The sequence below is a fragment of the Zosterops lateralis genome (assembly GCF_965231275.1).
Source record: "Zosterops lateralis genome assembly, chromosome: 1".
NCBI lineage: Eukaryota > Metazoa > Chordata > Aves > Passeriformes > Zosteropidae > Zosterops > Zosterops lateralis.
Window position 1 is genome coordinate 127202167 of NC_139762.1, and position 18575 is coordinate 127220741.

The window sequence follows — 18575 nt, forward strand, 5'->3', positions numbered from 1 at the left end:
AACTCGTGGCAGTTAAACCTCAAAACCTTTTGTTTGCTTATAGCTAGTTTCCTTGAAATGTGAGGTCCTGAAGAGATGGAGTTTTGTATCTGAGAGGAGGTTGTCCTGACCATGAGCAAACTATTACGTGAATATAGATAATTTTTTTCAATTTCTGCTGTAGTTTTCTGCAAGTCACTGGAAAGCAGAACACAACTTTAATAAAGCAGTATGAATATTCAAATAGTATGAGTAACCTGGTCAACAAAAAAATCATTTACATAGTTTCCTGGACTAAAGGCAGTATTTTTGAGGACAGAGCAAGCTAAATGCAGCTTCATGTTGTTAATCCTGGTCTAAAGACATATTAGACCTGGTGCTGCACTTGAAGAACAATGTGTTCAACTGAATATGTTTCAGCCTTTCAAAATATGGATTTTATATCAATGTTCTGTATTTCCTCAGTGGTACAACTCAGCTCCTGATTCTTTCAACTTAAGCTTTTACAGAGCACATATAAAGTCATCCTTCACACGGGAACCAGACCAGATCTATTGAACAGTAATTATTCTCTGACTACAGACATGGCAGCCTGTTGAATGAACAACCTTGAGATGAACTGGACTGTCAGTTACCAACAGCTGCTTCAGACACAGCAACTCCACAGCTTTGTAAGATGTTGGTATTGTGGATTTATAGAACAGATTCACAATGAAGACATTTCTAATTGTCAAGTTTAACTCTGTGTGGAAGGCTTTAATTGTTTAATAAATAGTCCTAGATTTATTTGCATTCACTCTTCCTGTTTAGTAGACTTTGAGAGAGAAAAGCAGTGTAAGACATTGGTGTCTCAGACAGCAGAACGACTACTATGAGCAGAGCCCCAGAAAGCTGGGACTGTTCAGACTGTGGAAGAGAAGGGTTGGAGGTCCTTAGTCCATAAATAGCCACTGGAAAGGGATGAAGAAGACTTAGTCAGAAGATGGGAGGGAATTCACCAGTTCCCTGGGAAAGGATAAGAGCCAATGGGCATAAACAGAAAGACAAGAAAATCCACATGAACATAAGGAAACACATTTTCATTGTCAGAGTGGTCAAACACCTGAGCAGGTTGCTCAGGGAGGTCCTGAATTCTCCATCCTTGGGGATACCCAAAGCTCACCTGGCACTGTTTTTGGGCAGCTGGCTCAGGGTGGCCCTGCCTGGGCAGGGGCTGGACTGGACTGACCTCCTGAGGTCCTGCCCAGCAAAGTCACTGAGATGGATGGCTGTGACTAGGGAAGGAATGCTTTCTTCCCAGATAACCACTCCTGCAAAATATTTACGCTACGACACAATCCAAAGCAACCAACTGATCCATATACGAAGCATTGCTCCCGAATTGGTGGCTATTAGTCAACAAATGCGTCGAAAAAAATTTAAATGCCTGGTATCTGTCAATTTCTGTCAATTTCCATGTGGGTCTGAGGAGAAACCCTCAGGGCCCCATGAGGAGGCTGCTGTGCCCGAGGGGACACACAAAGCAGGGCGCTCGGGCCGGGAGCCTCCCGCAGGGTGGGCGGCGGGGTCAGTCCCCTCAGGCAGGGCAGTCCCCTCAGGGCCGGCACCTCCTCAGGCCCCGGCACCGCCCCGCACCGCCCTCCCCGCGCCCCTCCCGGCCGGGGCTCCCCACACCCTCCTGCAGGAAGAAGCGCCGCTCTCCTCCCCTCTATGCTCTGCTCCCCTCCGCTTCTCTCCTCTCCTCTCCCTCCTCCCCGCGGTGCCGGCGGCTCCTCCTCCCGCCCGTGACCCGCTGCCGCCTGTGAGGGAGAGGGAGGAGAAGGAGGAGGAGGAGGGACCGTGCGGCGCGGGCCGCACTGTGGCGGCGGGAGAGAGCAGGAGGGAGGAGCGGGAGCCGGCGTGCTGTGCCGTGTCCCCCCGCAGCCTCCTGGCCGGGCCCTGCCGGCGCTCCCCATGCCCGTGTGGTGCTGCCGCTGCTCGCTGGCCGGTCCCTTCAGGTGAGGGCGGCGCGGGGCCGGGCGGGGGCGGGGGCGGCGCGGGAGCTGCGGCGGGGCCGCGGCCTCCTTGGGGCTCGCTCTGCCCGGTCCGCACGGCCCCGCCGGGAAGGGATGGCGGCGGCGGGGCCCGGGCGGGCTCGCCGTGACCTTGGGCAGCGGCCGGGGGCGGCCGGGCCGGGGGCAGCCCTTGGCCGGCCCTGCTCGGGGTCGCTCCGGGGCTGGCGGCGCCGCAGCGGCCGCGATGGCCCCGGGGGGCAGCGCTCCGCCCGCGCACCTGAACCGAGCCCCGCGGGCTGCCAGCGGTAAATCATCCTCTGCCGGTGTCGGCCTGAGACCCAATTCAGATTCCTTTTATATAACGAGTGTTCTGTTAACCGCCCACCACAGTCCGTTTCTTTGCCTTTTTTTTTTAATTAATTTATTTCTTTTATTTTTTAAAATTATTTATTTATTTATTTCCCTGAAAACACGCAGTGTATTCTTCCCATCTTTCAAAATGGGTACCTGGAAAAGGTACCATTTATTTTAATAACCTGCAGCAAATTCCGAGTTGTTACCGCGTTACTATTATCATTACCTTTTTCAAATAGGAGAAAAAAATTATGTGTATGTTTTGTGTATGTTCCAGTTTTTCTCTTAATGGTTTTTTTTTTTAAATAGAAATAATTTTTAAAATCATTATTAAAATATTAAAAATAATTAAAAAATAATTTTAAAATTTAAAAAAATAAAAAATAAAAAGCAATATTTGTATGTTTGTACGTGCTTAGCATCTGGGCCATTGACAGAATGTAATCCCCCAGGTTATTTGAGTGATCAGTATAAGATAAATTAGGCACTAGTGTTGGAACTGACTCATCTTGTGCCCGCTTGGATGTCTGCAGGACTAGAGCCATAGCTAATTGTGCCAAGTCCCTACCACTGCAAAGCTGCCTACTGTGAGTTTTATCGAGATAAAAACTGCTGGTACTTGGTGGCTTTCAGTATTGTTCAGAGGTTAGGAAGGTGGTGGCCCTTAACTCCAGATCTGGCTGGGTTCTGGTCTGATGTTTTTGCAAAGGAAGAACGTGCTGCTGACAACAGCTCTTGGTGTGTGCTGCATTTTGTGTGCAGGTGTTCCTGTGCACAGAACGAGAAACTGCACATTGTGTGCAGATGCTCCTGTGCAAAATCACCAGTTTGGTAGTTTGTGATACACTAAACTACACAGAAGCAACGTTTTTATTGTTAAGAGATTCTTTTGAAGCCTACAGCATTGTGCATCTATCTCTTAAATGAAGTTTTGAAATGGTTTTTTTTTGGTTTTATCTTCCATCAAGAACAGTGAGTATAATACAACCACATTAAAGCATGCATGCTCCCCTTAAGCCTGTCTTTTGCAAAACATAAGGTAGTATTGCCTTAGTCAACTTTGAGCAAAGGCCGGAAAATAAAAGAGTCTACCTTCTCCGTTCTAAAAGCAGAGGTGAAAAAATCAGTATGATAATTAGATATCCTCTCTCTGACTCCTTGTCTTCATCTAACTCATGCTGTTTGGATGTTAGGTGTCTGCAAGAGCTAGTGTGTAACTGTAATCAAACAGTAAGCAAGTAATTTGGTTTTGTTTGTTTTCTGTTGTGCTGCAGGAAATAGTGATACTTTTATTTTTATTTCCAAAAGAAATGTAACCTCAGAACAGCTCCTCACCCTTTTGAACAGTGCCATCAGAGAGATGTGTTATAGATTGTGCTACTGCTGTTGTTACCACACAGCTCTGTCCCCAGTTTACTTCAGACTTCCCCATTGAGGAAAGGCTTTTGAAACAGAATCTTGGGTGCTGTGGGAGTTGAGGCAGTACATAGTGTACATGGCTTCCTGAAGGCCCTGGGAATTGGATCAACATCTTACAGTTTTGATCCTGTGTAGAAAATAATTGCTGCAATGCTAGAATAGCTTTAAGATACACAAAGGCTTAGGGAATAGAAAAGAGTACTTTTATTTATTTATTATACATGTTTATAAAGAGAAAAAATTTTAGAAATTTAAAAAAAAAAAAAATCCCCCTGTTGATAGGGGTATTTTTAATTAAAAATTGGTTGTCCTTACTTTACAAAAGACTTCACAAAATAACTGCAGTAACAAACTATTTTTGACTCTGTCTTTCTAGCTAGACTGATAGTTCGTGTGCTTCTTCAGTGACCTGGAAAGGTTTCAGAGAGGACTCCTAAATAATTAAACAGAAAACATTGTAAGACAAGTCTTTGTATTCTAGAAGCACATCTAGACAGTGAAGAGTTACAAGAGAAAACTTCAGTGTATTCCTCAGCAAAAGAGCTGAGAAATCTAGGAGAATGGTTAGTGGGGAAAGCAATCTGCTGTGCCAGAGCTGACCTGACCACATGGCAATTCTTTCTGTAAAAACTTTTACCAGTGGTAGGATGGGTTATGTCTAGGGCTTAAAGGGATCACTTCACAAGGATCCATCCTCACACTGCTGCCAGCTTTAACCAGCCTCACTTCTCTCTGGGTGGAAATCTGTAGAGGTGAAGTCCCGTGTGCTGCTCAGCCAGCGGGAAGGGATATGAACGCTGCTGTTGTACTTAGCTGCTCCTTCAGGCTTTGTCTGGCCTTAATGTTGTTAATTGGCTAGGCAGTGTATATCTCCTCATTTGATAAGGATAATGAGGAATGAGTTCTACTGTGTGTGGGATCAAAATAATGCTTGTGATTATACTTTGGCTTTGTATAAACTGAGATTAGAAATCTGCACTTCTGCGGAGCCATCTGTTTCTTTTTGTTATCCTTCTGTAGACTTGCTAGGAGAGAGTGGACTTTTAAAAAAAGTCTTCTGTTAGAAAAGCTGTGCTGAAGAGTAAAATTGTATAGATTGGATAAAACATATCTGTTTTGGTCTCGATTTTGCCGGTTTCGTAGCTCTTAAAGTAAAACATCAAAAGCAACTATTCTTGAAGAGACTGTTCTGACAACAGTTCACTGTTTCATTTTAGTTTTCTCCCATCTGTCCTTCTTAATTAGAACTTACAGCGGCACTGAAACCGAAGGACAGCTTTTGAATTCCTTTGTTCAGTACTTTGGTGACAGCCTTGGGAGGAAGATTAAGAGAATGCCTTTAATTGAAGAAACTGTTCTGCCTGGGGACTCCCTTCTTACTCTGCCTGTAGTAATAATAGGTGAGTTTTTTCACTTTTTTAAAGATTCACTGTCACTGCCATTGCCTTTATAGACCTGCTGCATGAAATAATTTATCATTAAATAACTAATGCTTAGGACCCTTACAGTGAAGATGTTTATTAGAGTGGTACATTTGTTATAATTAAGAGCAGTTAATATATTATAATATATTATATTAAGGGTTAGAGTATATTTGAATTCAAATTGTGCTTTGAAAAAATGAGCTGCATTATTTGGCTGCAGATATGGGAGTATTAACAGAAGAGCTGTATTGATTCTAGTGTTGATAACATAGGGTTTGATTAATGTGATATGTCTATTTCTGTATGCATGGAGGTTGTCGATAGTACATCAGGAGAAATCTGTGAGGTCGTGTGGGAGGGTGAAAAGCATAATGCAAAGTGTGTGCTCTGTGTTGGTTAGCTGCTAATCTCTCATTAATTGTCTTTTTCTCTTTGCATCCATCACTAATGTCTAAATATTCTCCCATCTTTTCCAAAATGAATCCAACTCAATTCAGCTAGTTTAAAATAATAAACTCTAGTCTTGACTGAACACTTAAGGGCTTGTACTTGTAAAATGACAGGATAATAGAAGGAAGAGGCTCCATAAGTACACAACTTAATTGAGAGTGCCAGCATAATGTGTATTGGACAAGGGTTTTTCAACAACAGCTGGTCACCAGCTCATTATTGCCATGACTTCATGAGAGGATAAAGAAAAGATTTGAAGTAAAGAAGGTTTTCAATAATCTAGTCCAAAGCTGTTGGGACTAAAGAAAGTACCTACCTGCGAACAAGCAGAGATTCTGGAGATTGATATTGCAACATAATTGTGTTCACAGTAAGTCTCCACAACTTTGAAAGACTGGACTGGTGTTTGTACAGTGCCTGTTCTCAAAGCTCTCTTTATGATAGTTTAAAATAGTGCTCTTGTAGCAGACTTAGATGTACGTGACAGACGTGAATCACTTGATGAGTTCTGCATCAGAGTTGAAGTGAATGGTGTCCTGGCATTTTGTCAGCCTTAATATAGGTTTGTCATAGGGTTTATGACTCAGTTTCCACTGTTTAATTTTGCAAATATGTGTTATGCAAATACCTGTGCTCAATTGTCTAGAGCACCTTTCTAGATGCTGACACCAAACACAGCTGCTTTGACCACTTCTCCATCTTCCAAATGCTTCTTCACAGATATATTTGAGACATCTTGCAAGCTGGTCTTCTCCACTGAGAGCCTGTTATCACTGAGGAGCCTTCAAAGGGATCTAAAATGATTTGCTAATGTAATAGAGGAGTATGAAAATAGTTTTCATTCCCTCCCTACCCCCCCATATATAAACGCACTCTCTACTGGTTTAATAACTTCCATGCAGTACTTGTGTTAGGAAGAAACAGATATATTCCACTGGGGTTGAACAATTTCATCCTGAAACTCTTTAAGTTTAGAGCGTGTTCTGTGCTAAACATTTTCATCTTCTGCACTATTTTTGATCATTACTGTGTAGAATGTTGTCACTTCTCATCCAAATAACAAGGCTGTTATGATACTTGAGGTTGAATATTTGCTTTAAATTCAGACACATAATGTAATGGTGATTGTACTATAGTTTTCTGTTGATCAAGAGAAGATTTTGCTGATATTCAAACTTCTAACCACTCCTTAAATGAACAGGGCCATGGGGTTTTTGATTATACTGGTGTACAACTAAAGTCTGTATATTAGTAATTGCAGTCAGAGGTCTTATTGGAGGCACTGTGTGTAAGTAAAGAACAAAATCCTTGGGTATTAATTTGTCAATTCAAAAAGACATTTGTCTCTTTTCCCCAAGAATTTCCTGAGAAAATCATAGCAAGTCTAATTGCAGACCTTGCAGCTGAACCTCCATCCTGTGTGTTCTTGACAGCATATCCTCAAGAGATTTCCTTTCTCTTGGGTTCAGTCTCCTTAAACAACAGCAGCTGTGTTTGGATCAGCTCTCTGGATGGTCCCAGATAAGTTCAGGGAGCTCAGTGGCAGTAATTCGCCTTAACATCACAGAATCACAGAATCACTGGGTTGGAAGAGACCATCAAGATGATCAAGTCCAACCCAGCCCTAACAGCTCAACTAAACCACAGCACCAAGTGCCACATCCAGTCTTTCTTTAAACACACCCAGGGATGGTGACTCCAACCGCCCCCCCAGGCAGGTCATTCCAGTACTTTATCACCCTTTCTGTAAAAAACTTCTTCCTAACATTCAACCTATATTTCCCTTGGCACAGCTTAAGGTTGAGTCCTCTCATTCTGTCAGTTGCTGGCTGGTGAAAGACACCAACCCCCACCTGACTACAACCACCTTTCAAGAGGTTGTAGAGAGTGATAAGGTCACCCCTGAATCTCCTTTTCTCCAGGCTAAACAATCCCAGCTCCCTCAGTGGTTCCTCACAGGGTTTGTGTTCCAAGCCCCTCACCAGCCTCGTTGCCTCCTCTGGATGTGCTCAAGTGTCTCAACGTCCTCCCTAAACTGAGGGGCCAGAACTGGACACAGCACTCAAGGTGTGGCCTCACCAGTGCCAGGTACAGGGGAGGAATGACCTCCCTGCTCCTGCTGGTCACACCATTCCTGATCCAGGCCAGGATGCCATTGGCCTTCTTGGCCACCAGGACATACTGCTGGACCTCACCTCAGCAAATTTCCTTTCAGAGAGAAGTGAGGCTGGTTAAAGTTGGCAGTGGCGTGAAGATGGATCCTTGTGAAGTGATCCCTTTAAGCCCTAGACATAATCCATCCATCCCATCCTCAGTAATCTCCTTGGCCCTTGCCAGTCTTTGTTTGGGCAACATTTGTTACCCATTTAATTCTTTTAGCCTTATCCAGTAGGAATGATCTGTAGTATGTCATCCTTGGCTATGGCACACATTTTCCTCTTTCCATTGTGGACGAGCTTTGTTTAATAAAGCTAGCTGTGCAATTGTGAAAAGACAAAAGATTATTTACTGCATTCAAGTTATAATTCTAAAAACAGTTAAGAATTCAGTCAGCCATGGAAATACTTGTGAACTACTGGTAGGATTAAAGTGTTTTCATAATTTCATGTGATTTTGTTATGGATAGTTTCTCTGTATTGCTACAGTTCTCTCTCACATCTATCTCATGGCAAATGGGTGTCAGGAGGGCATGCATCTTCTTAAAGCTTTAAATTCCTGGACTGAAGCATATCCAGCTATCTTAGGTTGATCTGTTTGTGGGAGGGCAGAATAGTGTGAAGTAAGGAAGAAGTTTTTCACTGTCTTTGGATTGTTTAGATGATTTTCTTGTAGCCTGTGGCTGTGACCAGTCTATGTGCACAGCATTGTACTAAAGTATGGGATATTCTGCCACTGATGAGTATAGCCTGGTGGAAGAGGAGAAAGAGATCCAATGTATGAAGAGACTGGGGATGAACAGGGCCTCAGTGAAGTAATGAGGGATTTAAGACTGAAGAATCCGAAAAGGGAGAAGAGATTTCTCATTGGAGAAGTAGGATTGTTAACAGGTGATGAAGATAGTGTGTGCAAAGGTGATGGGGAAAACTCTTGACATCAAGAGATGAAATGGTTAGAAGTAAGAGCAAACATCCAACAATGCCTGCTATATTAAAGTACGAATAAATTAGTAACTTAAACCCAGAATTTGCATAGAGTGTGCTAAATACCATGTGTGCAAACAAAAAAGAAGTACTAACAAGTGGCTCATTAGGAGAACACTGTGCTTTTCATTAAGTTAATGAGTAGGAGGAGCTGTAGAAATAACAATACATAGCCACGTATTTAAATTTTGTATCATAGTACCTACTTTTCTGATTTAGTTTTCCATCACTTTTGACGTCTGACTTTGCAACATGAATGTTCCTTCTGTATTTGCATGTGATAAATATGGTCCCCTACTTCGTTTAATACTAAAATAAATAGAAATGTTTACCTTATGGTAATGTTTGGGTCCCATCTATCTCATACCTTTAATAACACTTTAAAAATAAGTGTCTATTAAAATTGCAGCAATACACATATACAAATTGAAAATGCTGGTAAAAGTGTTTGACTTGATACTCTTCCTGAACAATGAATGAGATCTTATGTGAGTTTCTTGTGCTTTACCACTTACTTGAGGGAGGTCTGTGTGCACTTAGCTTTTATGTTGCTGTTTTGCTGTGTCTGTAACTTCTCATCTGACTTTCAGTCTTAAGTTTTCTGCTTGTCTCTTTCTTCCTTTGATTTTATGTTCAGACCTGAAGAGCATACAATCCAGATTGTCTGTCTGCTCTGTGCCAATGGGAATGCAAAGTTGTAAGATGGCAATAATATTCAGCTATCACTGTGGCTGACAGGCAGACCATTATCTGTCTGGCCATTTTCACACAAGAGTAGTGAATTTGACATACTAAATTTGGGAACTTCTTTATATACATATTGCTTTCTGGTGTAAAACTCACACTTTTGTTTAACTGAAAAAAAAATTGTTCTGTTAATTTGGAGGATGGTCCTATAAAAACCTCTATTTTACTGCAAAGTTTATAGGTTGCTTCAGATCAAAACAGTCTCGCATTATACTATGTCAGTATTATTTAGTTGCTGTATATTTAGTGATTAACAAACTGTAGATTATAGACATTTTTACTAAAGCCATAATTTTTTTTTCTTTACTAGGAAATGGACCTTCAGGAATTTGCCTTTCTTACCTGCTCTCTGGATACAGGCCATATTTGTCTCCTGAAGCTATACACCCAAACCCCATCCTACATACAAAATTAGAGGAAGCTCGACATCTTTCCATTGTTGATCAAGTAAGCTTTGGTTGCCAGCTTGTCTGGCTCTTTTCCTACTGCAGGCATTAGTGCATTAATAAGTTGTTTTGTTATTCTGTTCATTTAAATAGAATCAACTCATGACCATTAGATCCAAACCTGGGCTGTGTAGTGTAGTTTGTGGTTCTTGAATGTTTTTAGTTTGTGGTGGTTTTTGGTTTTACAGTCCACTCTTTGTTGTATTCTTACTGCTTTCCAGGAGTGCCTAAAGTATGATTTGGTCAGTGGCTGAGGCAGGAATTCCAGTTGTCGTGTCCTGGGATGTTTGGGGACTATCACTAAGGAATACATGTTATTAACATACATAAAATACATGTAGTTCAAGTTAAAATATTCTTAAATACTACAATTCGTACTAAGATTTCATTTTTAGTTATATTGCAGACATATATCCTCTATAAACACAGTCCATTTTTCTTTTTGGAATAGTATGCATCCTTCAGTGTTTGTGTTGTATTGACAGTTGCTCTTGTGCTATAGTTGTTACCCATACATACATCCAATTTTTCTATCTGATTAGATTAGTTAAATCTTCTCCAGCATTTTTCTTTCCACTTGTCTGTTGGTTTGCCATGTTTACACTGTTTCCCACTGACCTCACTGTACTCCTGATGGATTACTGACAACGCTGTCACTGTATTTATTGCCTTTGTGACTGATTTATTTGAAATACAAACATGGATTTATGTTTGTAGGGGATAAGTAGGGATTTGTTTGGTTTTGGATTTTGGAGTGTGTTTTTGTTTCAGTGCTGTGCTATTTGCATGTAATGTTTACCCTAGGTCTCAAGGTCTTCTTCTTTTGCAGGAGAGTAAGTTGCCTGAGTTTTGGCTACAGATGTTTCATGTTCTTCGTCTTCTCCCAACCCCCTGATATTTTGCCCAATTAGCAAGCTAAGCTTGCTGCTGACTTTTTCAATTGGTCTTATGTTCAGTTCTTTCTTCAAATCTCTTATTTCTCGTCAAATATTTACTACTGCATAGTTTTTGCAATTATTGCAATTTTTAGAACAAGACTGTTGATGGATGCTGAAATGTGAACATTTTACAAAGTTGAAATTTTTCTCAACATTAACTGCTGTGTAAAATAATCCTAATTTTACTTTTTAAAAAATAATGCTTATATTATCTCCATTATTTTAAGATATAATACAGTTAGTGCTGGAACTAGCTAAGAGCTGTCAAAAGAGCCTTTTCTACTTGATGTTTAAAACTTAATGTTTTTAGATTCCAATTTCGCTTTATCAGAATGGAGCTCCTAGAAATATTAGCAGTCCTTTGTTAAAAGCAGTCTGCTGTCTATAAATATAGATGTTACTAAGTTGCTCTGATCTCTGACTATTTTTCCACATATTTCTTGTTCTACAATGAATATCAAATAGTAATTTGCCCCAAAATTACTGTTATTAGCATGTAATTTTTAAACGAGTGAGATGTATTATTCAGAGTTACAAAGAACTGAATCATAGCAGTTATTTCTGAAAAGCGTTTTGATTGACTCTCTACATTAAATACCTTTACCTAAAATGCAACTTGAATTAGTTGTGTTTTCTGTTGCAATTCAACTTCTGTCCATCAGAATAGCATGGTGAACATTCAGAGTTGCACCAACATTTTTCAAACTTTGTCATCCTCCAGGATCTGGAGTACCTGTCAGAAGGCCTGGAAGGACGCTCCTCTAACCCGGTTGCAGTGCTTTTTGATACTTTGCTTCACCCCGATGCTGACTTTGGCTATGACTACCCACCTGTTCTGCACTGGAAGTTAGAACAACATAATTACATTCCCCACATGGTGCTTGGGAAAGGACCACCTGGAGGGGCTTGGCACGTGAGTAAAAATTTCATCCCGCTCCTAAGGGAACTCGCTAACTCTGTGTTTTGGGATTTTTCTTACTGCCTTACTCTAGGGCTGTTTGAGATGGTAGTGCCAGTTGCAGTTTCAACTGCTCATTACCTAAGCCCAAGTAAGTGGAGGATATGAGAAAGGAAGGAAGAAGTTGCCTTTTCCTTGGGTGTTTGTGATCATGGGTGCTGTCTATGCTGTCTTATATTACTAGGTTTTTGTTAGTTTACATTTATGAATTATAATGAAGAGTATTTTCTCTAACTTTTTTTTTGTCTGCATTGTTTCCAGGTGCTCTCATACAAAATCTTAACTCTTGGTGTCTTTATATAATGCTGCTTTCATATGTTTTTCTTCCTCTTTTGTATTTTAAATAACTTGGTTTAGTTTTCCTTTCACATACTCTCTCTTCACCTTCTTTATTAGCTCATGTGATTGCTTATTTTCTAACACAGAAATAGTTCTTCAGTTCTTCATGTAATGTCCTGGTTTTATGTTGTGTTCTGGTATTTTGTTGCTCTAAATGAGTACAATGAGAAGAGTTTCAATGGTTTTGGCATGAATTTGAAATGTGTGTGCTCATGCATCCTTATGTTTTCTCCGTAGTCCATGGAGGGCTCGATGCTAACCATCAGTTTTGGAGACTGGATGGAATTGCCTGGCCTCAGCTTTAAGGAGTGGGCAGCTAGCAAACGCAGGTAAAGATACTACAGAATCTATTTGGGAATCCTAGTGGCTCTAAAAATCCAGATAACTGGAAAATACTCCAACTTCACTGTTCACAAGAGGGCTTCTTTTTTTTGTTTATTAAATTGCCTGATGGCACTGGAAATTCTTCTGCTGTACTCTGACAGAAAAACACTGGACAATGGTCAGGCAGAATAATTGCTCCTGATTGCACTGAAGGCAAACGTAGAGGCAGCAGTGTGCTCCAGCAGCATTTCAGAAAGAGGCACTTACTGAAAGCAGTTCTGATCAGAGGTGAGGGAAGATGGAGGAAGGAATTTCAAATCCACTGAAGGAAGTATTGCAAGTTCCTGTTTCAACACTGATGCAGCTGAAGTTGCTGCACACACCAGCTTTCTTGCCATTCAGGATTATTATATATTTCAGCATCTGCTTTTACAGGCAAAACTGCTGCAGCATCTGAAATCTATGAATTTTAATTTTAAGTGAATAATTCAGTATTTCAGTGTTAATTTGTAGCAATAAGCTCCTTGAAAAAACTTGAGAAGAAAAGTTACTCTTGTGCAAGCTCACTGGTTTTACTTCAGTTCATAAAGGTCTGTGTCAGCAGATGAACCTAGGAACACTCTACATGAGCTTTTTCTAAAATTTTAATTTTTTTTCCTTTGTTCTAGCAAAATTAAAGGAAGTTGGTTTTGTACTATGTATGGGAAAAGAAGAAGCAGTGTTATTTGAGCATATGTCTTTATGGGCAGACTATTACTCATTTCAGGACAGGCCTTGAAGTGAGGAAACCATAGCTTTGTTCTTTAATCCTTTTCTTAGATAACCACAGCAATCTTGCCTCCTTATTAACTGAAATCCCATAAGCTGCTTATTATCTGAAACTATGTATAATAGTTTTCAACAATGCTAAAACCAGAAGTGATGACCTGTTACACTACAATTAAACAAACTTATTTAAAAGGATTGATGATAATGTAAAATTCTAGTTATGTAGAATAGTTTCCTAAGATTCCTTGGAAGAGGTGTCACACTGTCACATTATTCCCTTCCAATAAATATCTCATGAGGATTTTCAGAATAGTAACTTGAGCATTTAAAAGAACATGTGCAATTATCTTGTTAGTCTAAGAATGAGTAGCCTGATTAGTTGTAAATACGATTTTAAGTGCAATTTAGTGGCAATCCTGCTGTTCTCTACAGTTTGTTTTGCCTTCTTCCTACAGCTGACTTCTAAAGAAGCAGCAAAATGTCATGCAACTGTTCCAAATAATGACACTGTCAGCTATTTTTCTTATAAATGAGACTGCAATAATCAAAAGAAAATCACAGATGTAATAGCAGGGTTGTAGTGCAAGAATGTTTTTTATTGAACACTTGAACCTCACAGTCCTGTTTATATAGTTGCATTAACACCCCTTGTCATGTTTGCTTTACTCATTCATATGATATGGAACAACTTCATTTGATACTTAGTGAACTTAACCATACCCAAGGGAGAGGTCTTTTGTAAAGTATAATGAATACTTGGTTCCAGTAACATTGAACCTAGAGTTTCAAAATTAGCACTTAACATTAAGCTATGACATTTAATTAATTAGATTGTAAGTAAGTGTATTCTCACTGGGTACAAGTTTAGCCAATACTGTATTGTTGATAGTTGTGATGTTAAACTTTGTAAAACATATTGAGTTGCTGTGGTGTTCCAGAGCTTTGTTACACCTAATTTGTTAATCACCATAGCAATTTACATTGTGTAAAGACTAAGAAGTATATTTAAAAAGTTAGCTGGTCTTGTGTATCAGGAATGAAGAGAACAAATATATCAAATGCCTTTAAAGATGCTGAACTCAGTGTCACTTACACTGAGAAGATTCAGTCCTCATAAATTTGACCCGTCATATGGTATGTCATATCTGATATTCAAATTACCAATAAGGTCTATTTATTAACTAGAACCATTCAATTTTCTTTCAGAAATATAAAGAGTGATCGAGTAATGCCAGAGGAAATAGCTTGTTATTATAAACACTATGTTAAAGTCATGGGCCTCCAAAAGAATTTCAGAGACAATGTTTACATAACATCAGTGTCCAGGCTTTACCGAGAGAAAGATGATGAAGGTAGAAGTCACCAAAATGAAGATAATTCAACACAGCATTTGGAAATGGAAGATGGACAGAAATCACGTATTAAGAGAAACTGGGAAGTCAGAGGTTATCAGAGAGCAACAGATGGTTCTCACGTGCCCTTCTGCCTCTTTGCTGAGAACGTGGCTCTTGCAACTGGAACCTTTGATTCTCCTGGCCGCCTGCAAGTTGAAGGAGAAGACTTTCCTTTTGTCCTGCATTCCATGTCTGACTTTGGAGCCGCAATCAGCAAAGGGAAGTTCCGCGGGAAGGCAGACCCAGTGTTGATTGTGGGGGCTGGACTGACAGCAGCTGATGCAGTACTATGTGCCTGTAACAATAACATCCCGGTGGTCCATGTGTTTCGTAGAAGAGTTACCGATACGAGCCTCATTTTCAAGCAGTTACCTAAAAAGCTTTACCCTGAATACCATAAGGTCTATCATATGATGTGTACTCAGTCTCATACCGTGGACTCTAATCAACATTCTGCTTACACCAGTTTCCCTGAACACAATGTACTTTCCTTCAAGCCTGAAATGAAATGTGTTCTTCAGAGTGCCTCCGGACTGAAGAGAATTTTGAAGTTTTCTGTAGCCTTAGTTCTGATAGGTTCTCACCCAAATCTTTTCTTTTTAAAGGACCAAGGCCATAGCATAGGTCATCACTCTAATCAGCCCATCACATGCAAGGGGAATCCTATAGAGATTGATCCATACACTTATGAATGCACTAAAGAAGCCAACCTCTTTGCTTTAGGGCCTCTGGTGGGAGACAACTTTGTACGGTTTTTAAAAGGAGGTGCACTGGGCATTGCACGATGCTTGGCAATAAGACAAAAGAAGAAACATGAATTGATTGAAGGTGGGGATGGAGGTGGTGATGGGGTACCATAAAGGAGACATTAGAAACTCTCACATCCAGGATTACAGATGTAGTCTTAACAGAAAACTCACTGGCAGCAAAAGTTGATAGCAGTCACATTCCTGTTGTGTACAAGTAACCTGCACTTGTATTGCTTGGTAAAGGATGCTGATATTATGATACTTCAACTCTTTAAAAATACAAAAAAATCGATCTGCTATTTCAACTGATCTCAACTGGAATTGCTTCCAGATAAACAGAAAATGAGACTAACTTATCTTGGCCTGCCTGTCTGTCATCTCTTCCTCAACTACAGGAGCAGACTTTGTCTGTGAAAGGCAATGCCTGCCAGAGTGGCTTTACATTTTAGTGTCAAATGTGACAAAAATACTCTTACCATGAAATTGAAATAACTTCTAAAAGCAGAAAGCTTGTTTAGTACAAAGTGATTCTTTGTCCTAAAGCAAATTTGAAGCATTCTGCTTGAAACAAAAATTTTATTTATTTGCCACAGTAATACTTGGAATGAGCACTTAGTAAAATGATTTCTACTATAAGAAGGACTTCTGTAAGCAAGAAGTATTCCTCAACAGTTTTAAATTATCCTGGTAATTGGAATAAAAGAATAAGCATTCCCATTTAACCTTTAACGATTTGGCACACAATCCATTAATGTTTCTTCACACTATGCCTAGAGTTGGGTGCGTGCACAGACTTAACATGAGATGTTCCCCTACAGTGATCTGTACATTTCTGAGAATACTCATTAACATAAACAATAAAGTGCTGATGTAAGTGCTCTTATTACAGTGTCAATATCATGAATATCTAGTGGACTACTGAAAAATCAGGTACATGAGAAAATTAAGTCTTCCAAGCTCAGGAAGACTGAATGGGATCACTTGGCTGATGAAGGTAGGGTGGGTGATAGATATTCTCATCTACCATTTGACAAAAAATTGATTCTCTTTTTTTTTTTTCTAGAGCAGCACATGATAGAAAAGTATTTTAGCTTGCAGTTTTTGAAACTTAAGAAAGGCCTATATCTTACAGCCAACTAAAAAATAAACCAATCTCAAAACAAACATGCAAGAGTTCCTTTAAATCTTAAAGCTTCTAATGAAGAGCAATGACTTAACGTGTACCTACCTCTGAATCCAAGTTTCATCTTTTTGCTCCATAATGCAAGACCTAGATTTCATTTGCTAGGTTTTACAGTAGTTAGTTTACCTAAACACACTTGTAGGTTAAGTTAGGAAAGTGAACTCCCGGAACTCTCCATAGACAAAAATGGTTCACTTTAACTTTTTCTTAAAAAACGTTCTAATTCAGGTCCAATGTGATGGAAAAGATGTTATTTTTCTGCCTTTTTATCTTTTTTTTTTTTTTTTTTTTTTTTTTTTTTGTGTTAAAGAATGCTGCGTTAGTTTCAAGTATTCCATTTGCATGATTAAGAATCTCCATATTAGAATGTCAACAGATTTTAAAAAGGAAGTCAGGCTTTGTGAAACTGCTGGTGGTTGCTGGTTTCGCTGCTGTCTTAACTTCCATACGTTGTAGATAGCTATATTCAATAAATGCCTGTTTTCTGTGCCTACTGAATTACAGGGTTCTGTGGCTACTGCAGGTCTTTATGCATCTGAGTAAGTTACTCAGACTTTGGACATAGAAGTTGAAAAGGTAAAGGATGCAAGGATTAAAATTACTCTTTTCAGTGGAAGTCCAAAATAATTTATGAAATTATGCTACTACTAATAAAAAAATTCCGTCTAGAGCCACTTAACAGCATAAACACAAAGGAGCATTTCTATCAATTTCTGTATTGCCCACATGGTTGGCTTTAGCCATGCATTGTCAGTACTACTTAGGGTACTTTTTATACAAGATATGGAACTGATTTTAAACTTCTTTTCTTCATATTTTAATTGAGATTCTACAATTTGCCTTCTCTGGCAGAAACTGTGTATATAGAAACCAATTCTAAACCTGTGATACCTAATAATTTTAACTGTTAAAAGTGCTAAATACTTGATTATAGAACTTTATTGCAGTTAGGTTATTGGGAATACATCTGCACTGTGGTTACATTCCTACAGTTTTATATCAATATAAATGTCCGAATACAACATATGGCATGTTACTGCTTTTTCATTTGTCATAGGAGACATTTGAATTACCAGAAAAAAAAAATCAGTTATTTTGCAAAAAGGGGAAAAAACCTTCAGCCCTTTTTCTAGCCTCAGCTGCTGCAGCTACTCACAAGCTCTGTGTGTTGTAATGACAATTTTGTAGCAGAGATCTTTGACCTATTATTACACAAATATCTTTCACTGCAACCTTACAGCATCTTGAAGTTTACCTGCTTTTTTTTTTCCCCCATCAATCTTGGCAGTATTTTTGAGATAAAAAGTTGCATGTGAAGACCTCCTAGTTGGGCAGAGAAATCTCAGTGGTCATGTTTATTAAGCCAGTATGTTTTTAAACCAAAGCTTTGCTAAAATATCATCTTGTGTCTTCTAGGAACTGCTAGATTTAAAGTTGTAGTGAGACTTTTTCATTTTTGCCTTTCTGATTTTGAGAGAAATTTCTGTTTCTCTCCTGTTTAGTATTTTGAAGAACTAGGTAAAGTTTGGGCTTTGCCTTAAGATAATTTTACCTACATTGCATTTATTGTGAATTAGATGTTGACAATGAATAGTTGTCTTTTGGGGAAACACCTTGTTTCTCAGATTTAAAAAAAAAAAAAAGAAACAAGCATTTAATTTTCCTGTGTAATATAATAATTTGCAGAAGGGAGACTGTTTCTTTCAGCTCTTCTTTCACTGTGAAGATAAACTTTTAAACCTTGTGGATTTTAAAAGGTTATTTAAGATTTATCATGACAATGCAGACAGGAAGAACATAATTTTTAGCTGAAGTAAGTTAATTTGGATTTACAGAATTTGAAAATCTGTGTTAACCCATACTGTGTATTTTCTAATAGGCTAGTGGAAAAACAGCTTTTACGTTTGGATTTGGTTCTTAATGCTGTGAATGTGTCTCCTAGTTAAATTATTGCTAAGAGTATTTCAAG

The 18575-nt window shown here is 39.3% G+C and overlaps 1 protein-coding gene across 1 annotated transcript; it reads left to right on the plus strand.

Moving 5' to 3' along the window:
- Positions 1-1792: 1792 nt before the first annotated feature.
- Positions 1793-17130, plus strand: OSGIN2 (oxidative stress induced growth inhibitor family member 2). The gene is made up of 6 exons (XM_083872941.1): positions 1793-1976; positions 4992-5146; positions 9818-9954; positions 11613-11804; positions 12426-12517; positions 14487-17130. The coding sequence occupies exons 1-6, from the start codon at positions 1933-1935 to the stop codon at positions 15532-15534; spliced, it is 1668 nt and encodes a 555-aa protein (XP_083729067.1). The 5' UTR covers positions 1793-1932; the 3' UTR covers positions 15535-17130.
- Positions 17131-18575: the final 1445 nt, after the last annotated feature.